The sequence below is a fragment of the Phyllopteryx taeniolatus genome, chromosome 23, assembly GCF_024500385.1.
Source record: "Phyllopteryx taeniolatus isolate TA_2022b chromosome 23, UOR_Ptae_1.2, whole genome shotgun sequence".
Taxonomy (NCBI): domain Eukaryota; kingdom Metazoa; phylum Chordata; class Actinopteri; order Syngnathiformes; family Syngnathidae; genus Phyllopteryx; species Phyllopteryx taeniolatus.
In genome coordinates this window covers 892,386-911,148 of record NC_084524.1, presented here as the reverse complement: position 1 = coordinate 911,148, position 18,763 = coordinate 892,386, and the positions used below count along the sequence as shown (strand labels likewise).

Genomic DNA, 18,763 nt, shown 5'->3' with positions numbered 1-18,763 from the left:
TGTGTCGATTGAAATGGGACATTTTTGCTTGCATTTTTTTGTCCTGCTGCCTGGACTTAAAAGAAGAAATGTACGGTATCGCTTATGTCTATGAGGGCTTTTTCTATTTGATTGGTGGAAACCTCTGCGCTATTTGACAGCTCGCACCTGCACGCAGTCAGTCGAGTCTTTTCATCGCAGGTATTAAGGCTCACTGGGAGTTCTTTCCACAGGAGAATTCTTTTTTTCCCTACCCTTTAAAAAGGGGAACACTCCACTGTGGATGCACTCCACTGGTTATTTTACATCAGAATATGTACAATGTTCCAATTAATTTAGTATATAGACATGATACATAGGGGCAATTAACGAGTCAACATATGCGCTACAGTATTTCTACAAAAACACTTTTCTGTGTCGCAGAGCAAGTCAGTAGTACAGTGTGCACGGAAAGTATTCAGACCCCCTTAAATTTTTCACTCTTTGTTATATTGCAGCAATTTGCTCAAATCATTTAAGTTCTTTTCTTTTCTAAGAACAGAAAAAGGCAGAAACAAAGAATCTACTTTTTGTTTTGCTAGGTTTGGTGCTTATATTGTCACAGAACACAATATTGGATATGACTCAGTTGTGCATTTGCATAAAACACGACACGGCGGAACGTGAGACGCTGAGAAAACACTTTCACAACAACACCCTCCACTTGCTTGTCCCCCCCCCCCCCCTTCCGTCCGTCATATCCCCTCACATGTGCTGTGCATGACACGACATCACTTATTGATGAGGCATGCTGGACAAGCAAACACATCACATGTATGCGCTCAATAATTTAGATGCACTAAGAGGGCTGCGTGAGCATTCTGGACGTGCGAAGACATCCATCTTGGCTCCCAGATACTAGGTGTTATCCGAGTAAGCGTCACGTGCCGAGCCGGTCGGGAATATCAAATTGAGGATCACTCATCTGAGATGACTCGTGGAGAGCAACCGTTCAAATTAAAGTTGAAATTAAAATTAAAGTTAAGATGGGCAAGACTTAAAAAAAAAAAAATAAGTGTGACACTGACAAGCAGTCACATTATTTTCATGTTGTTGACATCCGAGTCTACTTTTAATTTGTTGTCTCGTCACCTAAGAGGGGGCGGGGCGGTCTGTTCCCGCATAGCAAATAACTTTTTGGAAAATATACAGATGCGATTTCTCAGGCCTGTTGTGCCTCATTTGGTTATTTTCACTGTCTCGGCTGCCAAAATACTAGTTAGTATGTTTAAATTATTCAATGTGTGATACCTAGCTACAAACTCGCCTCCCTTCTCAGTGTGAACTTTTTTTTTTTTTTTTTTTTTTAAACTGCATCTGTCGCTCTCTTAAAAACAGCAGACGACTTTGCTTTGCTTTGTTGTCACGTTGACAAAATCTTTGGATAGGCTGCGATTCATGTGCCGACACCCTCAAACTGCCTTGAGGTAAGAGTTGAAATTGAACTGACATCAATGGAAATGCCATTAATCTGTTTCAGCCTTCACCAAAAAACTAAAATTGTTGTAATGTGTATTTGAATGCAGAAAAATATTGTACTTTACACAAACATACAGTGACGACATAATTGAATGGAATTAAACAGAATCACATTCTTTGTCACACTGCATCAATTGAATGACGCTCCTTCTGGTGTGCCTTCCTTGGCCACCTGGGGGCAGTATAAAACAAAGATGGATAGACGGTTTATTGACGTGATGTGAATCCCACTTCAGTTCTCGGGAGTCCTGCCTGGATGCAGCAGTCAATTAATAATATTGTAGCGGGGCATGTCCTGTGTCGAACTTAAGTGGGACTCCTAATAACGCTTTACTGAACCGTCCAACACCTCTCTCAGCTCTTCAGCACGGCACTAATATTAGTCATTCTATGTAGAGGATAAAGACTATATAACCGTGATTATTGGTATATAATATGTGATATATATTATATAACATATGTGATTATTCTTATATATATATATATATATATATATATATATAATAGGTCAAAACAATCAATAAAAATCCACGTTATTTTTCTTTCATTAGTGGCTTCCAAACAAGCGTTGAAAAAGGCAAATATGGACGTCAAGTTGAAGCCTGGCACAGCATTATTAACGTGATGAACAATTAGCAGTACGACGCAAGCAGGTGAAAGTGCACTGTTATCTCTCCATCTTGGCACGCCTTCCCATTCGCCCTCCACTCCCCGTCGGCAGCCAATCATCTCGCTGAGTTTCCCTCCAAGGGCCCGCCACCTCCCACGAGTCGCCAGATGGCGTTTGCGTCTGTGTTTGTCTGTTACACTGCGTCCGCCTGCGCTGCAGGGCTTTTGGTGCATGGAACCATTGGCACTCGCGACGGGACATGCTGGAACATGCCAGAAATTTCACGCACACGCTCATACAAGCAGACGATGACGTTCACCGGCTAGCAAATATGTGAGGGAAATGTAGCAAAGATTGTCATTTTCCCTACGTGATTGGCCACCTGTATATAAGTGACACATTGGGACCAGCATCCACTGAAGACAAGGTGAGATTTTAATGAGGACGATGGCAAACCAAGATGAATGCTAATATTTAGTCCTGATCAAAGGCGATCCACCCTGATGGACCCAGAGTGTAATTAGAGACGCGCATGCCCTTGAGTAAAGTTCCCCGCTATTTGTCCGTCAGCGGAGTCATTATTGTTAATTTCCTATCATGTCTGACGTTACACAAGTTATTTCAAGCCGAAACCGAGAATGATTAAAGGTGGCTCGCGAGCGGCACCCAAGGAGTTTTTGCTCCGAGGTTACTTTTGACTGTCGCGTTGCATCTTGGCAATCATTGCTCACCCTAAGTACAGCTTCCACCTCAGCCCCTCTTTGTCCGCACTATAACTGAAACTGAAACTATATCGGGTCATGGTTTGGATCAGAAGTGGGACACTAAATCCCACATTTGCAACATGCAGTCCAGTCTCGTCCATGTTGTCACGCGGAATTCTGATGGCAGCCGAGTCTCCAGCTCCGCCCTTTCGAAACCGAAGAACTAAAAACAGCGTGGTAAGGCAACGGCATATGATAGAAAAAAAACACTTTGCAGATTTAGGTAAACTCCAGGTGATGAAGAAGTTATGCATATTTCAAACAAAGTTTTGACATCGCTGCCGTTTGCTTGCAAACGTGTACCTTGAAATTCCAGCTCGAAAAGCTGATCATTGCCTTCCACTTCCTTGATTCCAGTTGCATGATGCCAACTTTCGACTAGCGGCTCAACAGAGCTACGCTTTCACCTCATCGGGCACACACGGAGAAATTTGACAAAGCGCATACTTTCTCCGCATGAATTATTCAGCACAGAAGGAAAATACTGTGATTCAAAGTCATAATAGGAGGTCCTGAAATGGCGCACGGTCGCGCAGTGCCTCATATATATTTCAAACCTAAGCATAGAGGCCCTCTCATGCAGAAACCGCTGATGGGAAAAGCCGATGCAATGGAAAATGATTTGGTTTTAAATACACAGATGCCCGCTTCTGGAAAAGCCAAGATCCCGCTGATCTTTGGCTGCACACTCGGATGCACATCAGTCATGACGGATATTTTATGTAAAGTTAGGAGTGTGCATCAGCCCTCGGGGCGGGGGTGAGAAGTAGCCCTGCTTTCTGTATCAAGAGTTTACAAAAATAAAATTGCACGGTATTGGGATGGAAAAAGGCAGCCTAAAAAGACACTTGAAAAACACAGACCATGTAACGCAACAGCAAACTTCCAACTGGCCTTGACTTTTAGCAGAGTGATACATCAGAGAGCAAAACCTCCTCTCTTCCACCCACACGTCGAACACTCTCAGCCTATTAAGTCAGCCCTGTTAGTGTCTTCTCTCTCATTGCACAGGCAGACGGAATTGCCGGCGAGAGGTTTGCACTGAAAACCGGGAACAAGATGATGTCTATGTCGACACGCCTCCTTCCACTGTGCACTTTTGCCTGCTTGCGGATAATTGCTGTGTAGATGGCGGACGCCTCCATCTCATAATGAGCATTTGTGTGCTTCGGGGACATTTGTGTGAATGCTGAGCGGGCAAGCGCTGACAATAACAGTTGACTGCGGAGCCGGGGACAAATCTTTTTTTTATGTATTTTTTGTTTGTTTTAGCTTACACGGGGACTTAAGTGTCTAAATATTTTACACATGATACTAAATCTTATTCACACAATACTTAAGCAAAGTGACAAGCTGATGATTGTTTTCGAGAAGGTAAAAGCAAAGTTTGCTAAGTAGTTTTTGACCCCTTCTGTCACTATCCCCGAGAGGACACAAGCTAATATGATGCCAGTGCCTACATTACAGCGAGACAATGCAGTCGTGTCGGTCGGGTGGCAGTCGTGCGCAGTGGTGTTTCCATGGTTACGACGCAGGGAGCATTTTGTCTGCCAGTCTATTCAGGGCCATTCAATTGGGTTTTCCGCCGCTCTCAGCCAGAAAAGATTGATTGTGATTAACACCTATGATTGGAGATGTGCTCTGCATTGGACCTTCCAGTTACAAAAGACATGCATGCATGCATTAGCTGCAACTTGACTCGGTCTCTCTATCGGCACACGGGTTTTCTCATTGACGATTTGTCCAAAGCATTGCATGTAGCCAGCAAATAGAGGATTGATGAATGGTGAGGAGGTGAAGCCATTATCTTCCTGAGCCCCCATAGGAAGGATCTGAGAGGTGGGGGTGGGAGGAAGCTTCAGAAAGAGAAATGATGCAGGGATCTATCACAGCAAAGCACAGAGCAAGCAAAAAAAAAAAAAAAAAATGCAATCTTCACGTGAAAGTCTGTCGTTTTCAAATTCACAACATCCAAGAATCCCATCACTCTCAGAGTTCATAATCAAATGTATCAAAATCCACCAGTGTTTTGGGAAGTGTAATTCATCACTGCTTCAACTGCACTGTATCGGCAACTCAACTGCGACGCACACTCCTTTCAGCAACTGCCCAGAGGCCCGGACACATGCCCGAATCAGATCAAGTCGCGGTTCTGTTCTCCTGACTTGTCAAATTCCATCATTTAATGAGCGCCGAGCAAGAAACGGGAAAAAAGGGTCGTATTCTACGAACTTGCAATCTCTACTCAGGGGGCAGAGAGTTTTGCAAAAGGCTTAGTGTGGTACAAGCACAGCATTCAATGAACGAGAGACTTTTAAAAGTGGGACAAGGAAACGGGCAACAGGAAGAAAAAAGTAGGAGACACAAAGGCAAGGAGAAGGCCTGTGTGATTTCAGTAGCAATACATAGTGGAAAAGATAGTACTTGAACTGATTCAAGTCAAACCATGTGATTTTAAGATTTTGTTACTTACCTTCCTGATGTATCTCGCTGAGTTAGTCGTACCGTAAGTTCTATCCTATGACCTACTTGTCTTTTGCTACACTCGGAGGCAAAAAAAGAAATCAGCAGGTTCGGCAGGATTCTCTATTTGGGCTCCAGTGCTGTGGAATGCCTTACCTGGGCAAATTTGAACAGCTACCTTTTGTAGAAAGGTTGCAGTCTCGATTTGAGACTCATTTTTACAGTCTTGCATTTACGTAGTTAATACACACGTGGTATACAGATTGCTTCTTGCCCTGCCTTACAAAATGACATCGGTGGCCTGTTTAACTGCCGCTTCTCCTCTCTCCGCCCCTGCTCCTCTCCTTTCGAACATTTGACAACAAGTTTAGAGGACGGTCTAAAAGTCTGCACATATTAGACCTTTAATAATGTGAGGTCTTGCTCTTTTTGCACTTGCAAAGAGCCCACTGCCAAGGTTGCCGAGTAACAGGAGGGGCTTGCCGAACAATGCTCGCTTTGGCCTATCCTGGCTAAGAAGAAAGATATAACAGACAACCTTCCAATGACACGACTGCTGAAGCTCAGCACAGCTATTGCAAGGCAGACGTGATTTGTATTCTAAAACCAAACCAAACGCTCGTGTCATTACACTGAGGCGAGAGCACAGCTGTCGTCACTCTTGGAGGAGAGTGTTCATAGCGCTTCAGAGTGACAATTCGTCAAAGACAGACAGGTGCTGACATTGATTGAAGCGCTGTTAGCGTCTCAATAAATCCCATGGCTCCGCTATTGACAAACATATGATGGGAACACAGGCGCAAACAGTGACTGTCGTGTCATACTGGGACCAAAAAAAGCAAGCGTAGTCGGTATTTATTTTTTGTTGTTGTTATCCGTTGGTGAAGAACGACCGACTAACAATCGAGGTAGAGTAAATGGAAAGACAGGAAGCGGCCCCATCCACGATGGGTATCTTGAGCCAATCTCACCCAACAACGGGCAGAGGAAGCCAGCACAGGTTCTGCTTTCCAATCATCTAGCTAAACAATGTTTTGGAACCTAGCACAATGAGCCGATATTACTGTTTAACTTCACTTCAGGGCACATTCAGTTAAAAATATCACCACATCTCAAAGACACCGTTATGACAATCATAGTGCGACAGCTTAATGGCAGCAACTGCATAATGGCTACGCAATGGCCTCCAAGGGTCACTGATGGCTGAGGCACAGGAAAACATTTTGTTCATTTCACATTCAAACAGATGTAGCTTGCCAGCTACCTGGGAGGAGACTGTCTAGCCTAAAACAAATTCAGTATTTAGCCATCGATGGCTAAAACAAACAGTCATGCTGGGAGGCTATTAGAGAATGGGAAGAGACATTCAGAATTTTCAAGTAAAGCAACATGCCCAGCTTGAGTAATGGTTGGCATTATAGCTGTCTTATTGTTTTTGTATCTTACTGCAGTCTAGGGCGTCAGTGTTGACAGTCAAGTTCATTGTGGTGTCAACAGCAAAAGGAGATGATGCCTCACAGATTGCTAAAAACCAAAGGCTGTGCTCCTGGAGCTGGAGGCTCTTCTGGGCTTAAGGCAGAGATTTCTGATGTTGACATCCAACTCCATTTGCGCCCTCAGTCACGTAGACGTAAGTGGAAAAGGTTTCCACGATAACGGCATACATATCCAAATGGCAGACACGGAGGAGCCTTTGAACAACTGTGTGCGCTGTATATTGTCTTTTGCCCAATTGAGTTTTGCGTAAAGAATGCAGTCATTTTAACAATACATTTTGGGCGCTTCTAGTAATTAACATCCCCATCCATTTGTTTTCTGCAGATTCCCACTTTTGTGACTAGAAAGTCCAAAACACAAAAGGAAGAATGGGCCAATTGACTGTTACTTCAGCCCCCAACCTAAATTGAAAGGAATAATCAAGGACGGGGCCCAGGCAAGTCCAAGTCAGTCGAGCCGGATCCGGCCTTGCATATGACTAATGGAGTCATTACAGGAAGCTGTGGGGAAGGGAGATTGAGTTGGGCTTCTATGAGTGAGCATGGGTTCCTCATTTCTATCTCAGCATATCAGTGACAGGAGAACAAGGCTTAAGGCTGGAACCTGTGAGCCTGTTGGTCTGTGACAGGCCACCGAATACTTAATGGACTTCCTTATACTTGCGCGGGCGGCGACCGCGCTGACGTCACTGCGGCTATCCCGCGTGCAGTTTGCCTTTATACTCGAGCGCGACACACGCGCGCAGTTTTGAAAATGTCCTGCATTTCACCTCTAAGTCGGGGGGTGTCGCTACGGCTGCTGTTGGCTCGGACACCACAGGGTGGAGTTGCCGCTGCATTTTTGGGCCATTTCCGATAGCCGTTTTTCCTTTCCTTTCCGTAACAAGGAACAAAGCAACAACAACGGCGACCGTGGAACAGTGTCGAGAAGGCGGCGGCGGTGTAGACGCTATGTAGAACCGAGGGGCACAGCATGTGACTAAAACGGACCGATCACGAGAGATGATGTCCGCAGGATTCTACGAGCAGCAACAATTTTTGCCGCGTGCGCGTCAAGTGACGCTGAGGGGCCGCGCGGGCCAATGCGTCGGTCACGTGAGGCAATGCGGGCGTTGTCGAGGGTCCTTTGGAGTCGGCAAAATTCTAATGTGGAAACTTTTCAGCACGCAGCTAAGCTCGAGGCAGTTGAGATGGCCTGAGCTGAGTTGGTTTCACCGCGAGACTGATGTCTCAAGAAGCCAGGTGTGAACAGATACCCAGAAACTTGCATTTGTCAAGCTGGGATCCTTTCCCCGTATCAAATCCACCACCTCGGTCCACGGCCGAAGCAGCAACAAGGACCGGAGCACGCTGGGGTGACGAAGAAGCGAAAACGAGTGGGAACAACACATTGCCATGCTCGAAATGTATTGATCCACGAGTGAAGCAGTGAAGGGAGGTCAAAAACTCCTTGAAAGTCAAGATTAAAGGAGCACACCATAATCTGCTCGAGCATTTTAAAACCACGGTCACGTTTAGTGGCCCGTCTTCACATCACGGCGACAGATAGGACAGACGACTGTAGAAAAAGGTGAACTCCCCCTTTTTATCCATAAAACAACAAAGTGAAACATTAAAGAGGCGTTGACAACCAAGACGAGGTTCTCCCGTAAACATGCGTATCAGAATCACGTGAATGCCTGCAACAAGACGCAGTCGATGCAATGGCTGCGTGATGCCGCATACCGGCCGCTCCATTTGTGTCGGGTGTACAAAAAGAGTCCATAGTAAAGGTTGGGCTGGTGGAGGCCAGAGGAGCGGAAATGAGAGCTTTGTGACCAGAAGTAGTAAGCCTCTCATTAACATATTTATGTAAATACACAAGTTACATTGTCTGATTAAAAAAAAAAAAAAGAGCATTGACAACTTAAGAAGAGTCTCATTTGTTGCTCAGAACTGTGATGTGGCATTCTGAAGTTACCTCGAAATGAATGTTGGTGCTGATGAAATTTCAATTTAGTGGAACTGCGTGTCCTCATGCGCACGTGCTTGACTGAATGTGGAAAATTCAACTAATTTATTAGCTAATCAGAAGCCAGAAAGTAATTTTCGCAAAAGGCCCAATAACATTCACAATGGTATATTGCGCCAAAAAAAAATGGCAACCGTGAATATGCGAGCCAAACCGCAAACCATTTAGTTGCACGCTGCATCCCCAAATGTTATTAGTATTCGGCGTGAGGAACAGAAGAATCCTGAATGCAGCAGGGACTGTGGAATGTCTTTCTTCAACTGCACACAAATTGTTTAGTGCCCTCGCGTTCATCGTGTCTCCCTCTCTCACGCTCGTCTTGTTTACGCTCTGACAGCCTAATTGGCATGCAATCAATGCCTTCTTACCTGCACCTCCACAACACACAAAGCCCTGGTGGGGGGGGGAAAAACAAAACAGGCTGAGCATGGATCCGCCTTCCGGCACCAAGTAGCGATTCTACGTCATCAGCCTGCAATACCTGATAATTAGCTCCCGTCAATTAGGAATGCTGTTTTGGAATCATATGGAAAGGGAACATGTTCTTTGTGCATGGGATGTATTCTGCAGACATTTTTGGAGATTTGGATTTGTTTTCATTTGATTTATTTTTTTTACAAGCACCAAACATGAGTTCCCAGAATGTCTCCAGAGTGTCTTAAAAATCAAAGAAACAAACTTGATGACATGGACTTGTCAAAATAAGATAAAAGCAGGGGGATGTAGCTTCTGGGCTCGACTTGTAAACTCAATCCAAAAGCTCCAGCAAAGTGTTTGCAGCGTCACCTTGACGCACTTGACGTGTTTTACAGATCTACGTGGCTGATGTGTGACATAAGTAATTTCACATTTCTAACCATATCAAAAAGCAAGGAGGGCTTCTCACGATAACAAAGATGACGGTTTGTACTCGTTTGAGCGCTTACAATTCCCTTTTCTTCGAATTGGATCCAATCAAATCGCTAACCGTCCTCGACTCGAACCCATCGAGGTGTCGCGCCGCGAGTGACGGATCGCATAAGTAATGGCCGATCAGTATGGCCCGCTCCGCTGTTGCCGGGGCGGATTGCTCGAAGGTTGCTGACGGACGTGTGAGAAGGGAGGCGGCAACTGTCAATAGTTGATCTGCCTGTTAATGACTCCTTACATGCGACTCTTTGAATGCTAAAAGGGCAGAGGAAGCGGTGAGTAGGATTTTATTTGATCGCAGGCGACGTCGACAGGAAGGGAGGGAAATCAACTTATCATGCAGAAGGAAGAAAACACGCGCTTTGTACCTATAACGTGAACTAAGGGGTCAAGGCCAACCTCTGATAAAGTCATGGGTTCATCAGGCAATTTGTCCCAAGACTTGACACACTGCAGGAATTTCTGCCTTTAGGAATTTAAGGAAGTATATTTTTCTTTGAAAAGGTTTGATCTATTACCATTAATATGATGTTTTGGTTATTATTAGTTGAGGTTGTTGTAGTTTTATTATTCTTATTAGATTGTGTTATATGTTCAATCTCTATCATCATTTTGAAGTGCTCAATAAATTAATTGAGTTGAGTAAATATGTGTTATGCAGCATTGAGCATAATTGGATCGTAGAGGCAGTAAAATGGAAAAATGCTCGGCTGTTGACATATTAAAATGAGTGTGACAAGCTTTAGTAATTACCCTCCTCTGCTGTAGTTTTGTCAGCACTCTTTATTGTTTTTCTAATTTAATGGCACTGAGTTATTTGTAACCATATCAAAAAGCAATTACAGTGTGATTATAAGCTGCTGAAAAATGTTGCTCATCAATCACGGCTGAGGGGAAAAAAAAAAGCACAAAAAGAGGAATGGCCACTTTTTGTGCGCAGCTGAACATTTCATTAGGTTAACAAGCGATTGGCTGCAACAGCAAAAAAAGAGCGAGAATCCAATTCTTGACCTAATTTAGCAACTTAAAAGGCATCACGCCGCCACGCTCGTAGATCTTTGTATGTTGCCCTGCTTCCCACTTCGGAGAAGACGGCACAGAGCAGCGCCCGAGGTGTCATTTTCATTTCCGATCGACTTTCCTCCCACGCGGTGGAGATGAACGTGTGTCCACGCAGGCAACATCTCAACATTTAATTCCAGTGCATTTGAAGGATTGATGGCAGCTGCATAACATGGCGGACGATGATTTTGGCCATTATTACACTGGACACGGCAAACAACACATGCCTATGAACCCGCTTGTGGTTCTGAATGGACAAAAAGCAAAAGCAAGCAGCTTGCATTTTCAACATGCAACGCTTGACTTTGAAGCAGCGATGACCGAGGGCTATTTCCCATCGATCTCGGAGGCAGGACACCGTGACGACCGCATCGAGCCTGCCTCGTCTGACATTTTCTCGGGTTAGGGCGTGCATTAACAGTCTATTTCCCCCTTTTTTCCCTTGCTCTGCTACGCTTCCATCTGCTCTGTCTAGCACATTATTGTACAGACCATCACGAGGAGGGAGGCGGCGGCGGGTGGGGGCTAAATGTCCCGGTGTCCTTCCGTCGGCTTCGTCTGGAAGAAGTGACACTCCCGAACTGCCTCTTTTAAGATTCCAAACACGAAACAGACGGCATGTAAGGAAGCGGGCGGCCTGGGATTTACGTCGGGGATTCGGGCCAGGTTCAAGCGCTACGATGTCAGTGGCAGAGGAAAAAGTGACAGATCCCTAAACGCGAGGGCGGAGATGCTCATGCACCGCCCGTGGTCCTGCAGGTGCAAATGTAAGGACGTCTGGCTGACGCGTGTCGGCTGAAACGCTGCGGCTCGGCTGGGCGCTTCACGGGGGGGCGGCGAGGGCGGCCGTGCATTTTAACACGCCGTCTTTTCCCACAGGCGTGCTCGCGCATCTCTCAGCGCCAATCTTCCTCTTCCTCGCTTTTGTTCAGTCTGAACACAACGACAAAGAGTGACGCTGCTAAACAAGGCAGAAAGAGCGAGGAAGATGAAGCGAAGGAACACGAAGCGCTGTGGCTCTCTGCGGGTTGATTTCCATGATATCGATGACTTTCACAACTTATATTGAACCAATAAGGTCAAACGCTGGCAAAGCTGGAGCTTTGAGCAGTTTTGTTACTCGGTCAAATCAAATGCATTTCATATGCTGCATGCGGCCATCATATTCTTGTGAACAAAAGCATGTAACATTTTCCTAGCGTCGATATTTTCCCCCCGTTGGTAGCAATTTCCCACAAGGCCGGTACTTCTGCATATGCTATGGAAGTGCTTCGAAAGTGTTTCTCACTTCGGCTTCGCTCCCTGGGCACTGGGTCTACGATCCTGTCCGGATGTGCGCAGGCAAGTTTTTGGGAGGAGGACGACGCAATTCACGGTTTCCACACTGGTTTCCCCCGCCATTGTCTCCGATGTTGTTCTTTATGAATAATCGTCTTGTGCGAGCTACAGCAAACAAAGCCAATGACTAACAGCCCCCCTTTAAGTATAGTTTGAATAATTTACCGCCTTTTTGACAGGCCGGCATTGGGATCCCGCTGCCACTTAACTGCTTCTAGGAATAATTGCCACACATTTAAAAAAAACAACAAAAAAAAAAAAAGAAGCCTCCCAGGAAGTTATTTTGTTTTGAGATACAACAGTAAAACATGCAACAATGTGGACTCAACAATGAGAAAAGTAAGACGCAAATGTGGGGACAGGGTTTGTGGGCTAAGCATGATGCAAATTCCTTCTTAATTCCGTCTTTTAACGTAAATCGAGGCTTTTGGAGACTCTGGGGGATTCCGGGATTGAACGATTTCTCAGGGCTTGCAAACATCACAAAAATACACGAACAAGTCGAGAGGCTGCGAGGAGTGACGCGAGTCATGCTTTTCATCAGGAGGATAGAATTAACATGGTAATCTATATTAATTGGTAATTCATGTTCTTATCATATACAGTAAACGTGTTGATAGGGTTCACTTGTTAGATGATCGCCAAGAAGGCTTTTAAGGACTTTATCTCGCTGAGGAAATAGCTGAATTATCTCAAATTGACACTTTGAGTTGATGTTCAACAATATTTTGCTTCTGGGTCAGCTTGGTCTAGCATGTGGACTCCATATAGTCTTTTGGGTGGAGGTCCACATTAGAAGGTCCATGGCAGAAAGCGTGTGGATGCAGGTGGAAGGGCTGGCCTTTCATCTTCAAGTGCAATATATGAACACCCGTCACTCTGCTGTGGGTCAATATTTGACAAGGGTAGTATAAGCCAGACATCTCAAATGCGGACATTTTTTGTCATTCCTCCTGAGGTTCTCGAGGGCCTAAATGCCGCCGACCAACAACGAGGACTTCAAAAGGCAGCGTGTGCTGCTACAACCCGACATTTTGATCTGACACACCGGTTTGAACTGACCTTCGCGTAGTGTATACCCGAACAAAGTCACCCCTGGATATGATAGACGGCGCTCAATGTGTTGCTGTCCACCACTGAAAACGAAAATATCAATTCATGATGAACGCAATAAAGATTCATCAAAACTAAAAGCGAATATGTATCTTTCTTCATCTTTCTGGCTCATGATAGCATTGCGGTCCCCTGAGCCTCGCCATGCAGTCAGATGCAGGCGCCTCTCCTGGGAGCGCCCTGACAGAAAATGGGGGGCAATATTCATTCCTCACGCGTGTTTGTCTTTCTTAGATTTATGGCTTAAAGAAAACACGCAAAAAAAGTACACACATTTGGTTCTGCTGCTTTTGATCTTTGAAAAATGCATGCGGATTGACACAACGGAAAAACCGCTGCTTCCTCTCTGCAAAGCTAATTTAGGCAAACGCCGTGACTATCGGTGAGAGCACAACTTCTCGACTGCATAATCAGAGGAGCTGCGTTTCCATTGCAGCGTGCCCACTCTCCCTACAGGATGTGAGACATGACTGGCAAAAATCATTCATCAAATGCGCACGGGGGGGGGGGGGGAAGGAACTAAAACATAATACAGTCATAAAATGCAGCATATAAAAGAAAACCCTTATCCCTGTTGTGTTAAAGTGAAGTGCTTTAGGGGGGAAAAAACGTCTGTCTCGACTTTTATGTTATCGCCGAACATTCCCGTGACGGATGAGGAAGAAAATCTTTGGAAAGAACGTTGTTTAGCTCTCTCGCGCAGGTACATGTAGCATGTCAAAACGGACCCGCAGTGAAAGGGTTAGCCAAGCCAAGGGCACAGTTAGACACACGGCAGTCTGTTGATTGGTGGATAGAGATTGGAAGAGGACGTTGACGCTGTCACGTTGCAGCACCGAGGCTAAGGTCGTATAATTCCGTCTGTGGGACTTAAGCCCAACAAAATCCTTCCCAGGACACTCGAATCACAACAAGGACGCAGGAAATTCCACACAGGGCTTCAGCAGAGAAATCTATTAGAACGACTCGGCGATGGGGAATGAAAGATTAGCGCCCTCGTGGAAAGCCACCATTTATCACCTCATTGGCCTTCGTGTTCACGCCCGCCTCTGCGTCGCTGTGCTCATTGCTACGGAAAATCCATTACTGCTCTACTCTCGGCAGACTCGGGGCGGAAGATCAAGCAGGAAATATCGGGAGCGCTGTGATTCCATGGATAGGAAAAAGGTTTTCTCACAGGCGTTAGCTGTAACCCGAAAATATGACTACCTTCTACTAATTACTGTGAATTGTTTTGTGGAAAAACAAACAAACAAATGAGAAATCTATATGCGCAACTTGACATTGATTGTATAATTTCCTGCATTATCCGGCAGTATGCATGCTAGCACTCCTCTTGTTCCTTGTCAATGGCTTCTTTTTCAAAGAGAGAATGCGTGTGGTTATTTCTACCGCCATTTCAGGCTTCTCGGTAACACAATCACTTTTGGCTTCTGAAAGAGTCCAAGGCCACGCTCAAGGACGACAATCTGCCGAGTGAATCCTTGGGCGAAAACTCTGATTGGAATCCTGACAAGGAGACTCACGAGTGACGCGTCAAGATTGTTGCTCGCTGAATGTGATCGCGAGGCTATAATTAGCGCATTTTAGTGGAGATTTATCGGACGTGGCAAAAAACATGGCGATATGAACCCAGAAAAGGCCTTTGCTGATCTTCCATCCCGAAGGAGGTGAATTCATTTCATTGGCAAATGGCAGCAGGCGCGTTAGGCTTGGCTAACCCAGCACAAACGCTTCGTCCGTATTGTCTTGAAGAAAGAGCGAGTCACTACAGAAATGAAAGCGGGAGAGATGGCGGTGAAGTGGACTTTATCAGCCCCCGCGGGATCGAAACTCGACTCGTCAGTTAGGATGTGACTGATAAGACGCACCTGAGATATCATTTAACCTCTATTATGATTTGACTCCTCTCCTCGCTCCTTCCACGCCTCTTGTTCTCATTCCAAAATGGAGCCGAGGGCTTTGATGCTGTTTGCATTTGTCTTGAGTGGTCTCCAAGCAATTACTAAGCCTTGTTAGTTGTCCTTTAAAGCACATTGTGGCTTAAAAGCCATCGCGTTCTTTAATTAAACTCAGGCAAGCCGGATCGACCACATTTAAGCAGAAAGTTTTCGGCGGCTGAACAAGAACAGCAGTACAACAGTGAAGGGTCCGAGGGCCTCCTTCTGCACCCGAAATCTACCTTCGGCGATTTCCTCTCTGGTTCTTGACTTCATTCGGTCATTGATTTTCCATACTGCTTATCCTCACGCGGGTGGCGGGGGTGCCGGAGCCTATCCCAGCTGACTGCGGGCAGGAGGCGGGGTCCACCCTGAACTGGTCGCCAGGCAATCGCGGCGTTCATATAAAGAAACAATCATTCGCTCCACCTCTCTTCAGCCTTTCACTCACCATGTGCTATGACGTAATGTAATATTTGCAACTACATCACAAATGTGCATTTGCTTTTATTTCGCTTTGTTTCTCTTGGCTGTCGGCTGCCAGGTCGGCATCGTAAATGCTAATCTGCTCCCTATTGCCTTACCTGAATAAACAAAAAGAAAAAAGTCAAAATGGCAAGAAATGGGCAACTAAAAAATGTCAGGGACAAAACAAACAACCAGCCGCGAGCCGGCGTTGATAAATCAGTCGCAGCGTCAATAACGGCAATGAATCCAACGGCGGCGGAAAATTGTGCTTAAGTGTTTCGCCGACGTGGCGTATTCATCACAAAGAGGAAGTCATCTGGGTGAGCCACGCTGGTACCGAGCCGTACAATTTCTTCCTTTCTTCTCAGTCTTATCTTTTTGAACCTTTCAAATTTGGGAAGGTTGTTAACAACGCGTCAAAGTGAGAAGACATTTATTTTTTGCTTTTCAGGGACTTTGCGTCTTCGCACATCACTTATCGTTTTTGGACAACCGGAACCCGCAACAGAACGCGTCGCATCCCACTAGTTTTGCAGGGAGGCTCCGTGATTTATTTTGGCGGCCCCGCTTCTCTGCTCGACGTGCAAGCAACTGGGTTTATTAAATCATAAATCAGAGCGGCCGTATTTGACTGCAGTATGTCAAACACCAACACGGTTTCAGGTAGAATATGAGAGTGCAAATAAGTGTTTCGTAAAAGACAAAGCTCCAAAATATTCCCGGTGGAACATCGCAGAGCCATCTGATTTGCGCACACCCCAAAATGTCGCCACATTGAGTACCCTACCTTGGTTTCCAGAGAAGGACGAAGCCCAGACACAATTTGTCATGAGTCAGCTGATGCCAAGGCGAAAAGGTCAATCATTTGGCTGGCCAGGAAGAAGAAAGGGCTGGCTATAAAGAGAACAAGGCGATGGATGAACGCAGCCCCATTTGGGGTCAAGTGGATGAAATATGGTTTGGAGGGATCCAAGCTGGCACAAAAGACTCCAAAGATGTGACAATTCCACAAGGGAGGAAAACGTGTGCTCTGATGCAAGCCTGAAAAGCTCTCACATCTTGTGCAATTCATACTCGGCATGGACTACAACATGAGGTACATCTGCACAATCTAATGAGTCATCCATTGTCGGCCGGTGAGCACATTTTTAGAGACACCTGAAATGCATCGTCATTATTTTATCGATAGCTGTTGTATACGAGCAGTTTATCTTGGTACAGGTATAATGTTTCATCCCGTATTGAAGCTGTGCAGGTGTACCTAATGACGTGGCCACTTCATTGCACACCGGCCAGATGAAAGCAGAAGACGTAGAACACACCAAATGGACTTAAACCAGCAGCCGTTTGCCTTTTTATGACTGACTTATACAGCGGTGCTCTGAGATGCGAGTGACCTGAGCCGTCGTTTGGCCAACTGTATTGCTTCGACTTGAGAGCAGACATTGGTGGCAGTAAACTCAAAACAATTGACTTCACCAAAAAAACTTAGTCTGCAAGCTTAAGGTGAACACATCATGGGAAACGCCAGAGATAGGCTAACTCATAGCATCTATGTAGCGATGTTATAATGCTTTAAGATACAAATGTTCAAAGTCAAACATATGTAGACAGACAACATAGCAATACAGTGGAGCACCACATAGCCGTGGTTCGGCGACCGCAGATTCAACTATTCGCGCGTTTGTTTTCAATTTTTCCCCCCTTTTTCTAATTCAAAAAATAGTGCTTTCCATTTTTTCATTTTATGAGGGGACTGATGATTTATCCCCATTTATTGAGGTTTTTTTTTTTGTGTTTAAAGAAAAAAAAAAAAAAGAAAAAATGTTTCCCCCCCAAAAGAATTCTAATGGGCATCAATCATCTGTGGACTTTTGCGATTCCCGGCTGGCTTGGCCCCATCTCACAGGCATATATTCTTTATCTTGTGCAAAAAACAACAAACGTTACTGTCGTCTACTGAGCCACTTACGTTGTAACTGATTCGTTTGTCTACATGGGTGTATCATACTGCCCCCTGGTGGCCATGCCGCATGCATCAGAAGGAGCCACGATGAATTAATCATGATGCACCAACTGTTTCATTTTTTTTTTTTACATAGTATTTTATTATTACTACTAAAAGTTTTGATAGAGTTACATTTTATAGAGTACTATTTTGCTTATTAAGAAACGGATAACAAAAGTCATTTTTTTTAGGGGAGGTCGGGACAGATTAATGGCATTTCCATTCATTTCAAAGGGGCAAGATGATTTGCGACACGTGTTCTGAGTTACAAGCATGGCCATGGAAGGAATTCAACTCTTATCTCAAGGCACCACTGTATTACATGACTAAATACAGGCTGTGGATCCAATAGAAGTAATGCTATCTTTCATTTTTGAGTTTGTTTTATCCTGCAATCAGAAAATGGCACCTGTATGCACTTCAATGAGTGCAATTTATAGCAGCAAAGGAGAAAATCAAGTAAAGTGACAAAACTTACCTGGGTTGCCGTTACAAATCTATGAAACCTGCTCTTTAAATCCTTCACACAGTAAATCACACAACAGAATGCAAAAGTGCGCGACTCACGGTCATTGCAAAACGAGCCTCCATAGGACGTCATGGTGCAGTCACAGGTGAAGCCCTCCCACTGCTGGAGACAAACCCCTTGATGGTAGCAGGAGTCCTCCGTACAGGTGGTACTTGGTCCTAAAGACAGATGCGTTTCAGGTTCAAATCAATCAGACGGAGAAGAGTGCCGTTGTTGCCCGGAGAGTTAAACTCTCTCAAACGCTCCTCACATGGATAGCTGAACATATTTACATTCTCATTTCAGCACCATTTCTCTGCGGACTCACCCAGGGAACCGTTTTGCTCACTCACATCTTTTATGCATCACAAATTTGCAGCCCAAAATGATACAAAAAAAAAAAAGCAGCCACGTTCCTGCTAGCTGGTGTTGTCGTGAAACTCTCAGCATTTGACACGCATGCACACGCGCTTCGGTGCTAATTAGCTCGCAAGTAGACAACAGTCATCTTCCTGTAAAAAAAAAAAAAAAAAAATAAATATCCATTTAAAAAAATACATCAATACACGATGCACG

The 18,763-nt window shown here is 45.0% G+C and overlaps 1 protein-coding gene across 15 annotated transcripts in view; it reads right to left on the bottom strand.

Annotated features, from left to right (window-relative positions):
* LOC133472831 (neurexin-2-like) overlaps positions 1–18,763 on the bottom strand; it is a 237,212-nt gene that overhangs the window by 80,214 nt on the left and 138,235 nt on the right. For all 15 annotated transcript variants that reach the window (XR_009786862.1, XM_061764247.1, XM_061764245.1 and 12 more), the window contains one exon: positions 18,247–18,366. Coding sequence is in view for 14 of the 15 variants with exons in the window: in XM_061764247.1 (XP_061620231.1) it covers positions 18,247–18,366 (120 nt within the window). In the remaining variant the exon portion in view is untranslated. The remainder of the gene's footprint in view (positions 1–18,246; positions 18,367–18,763) is intronic.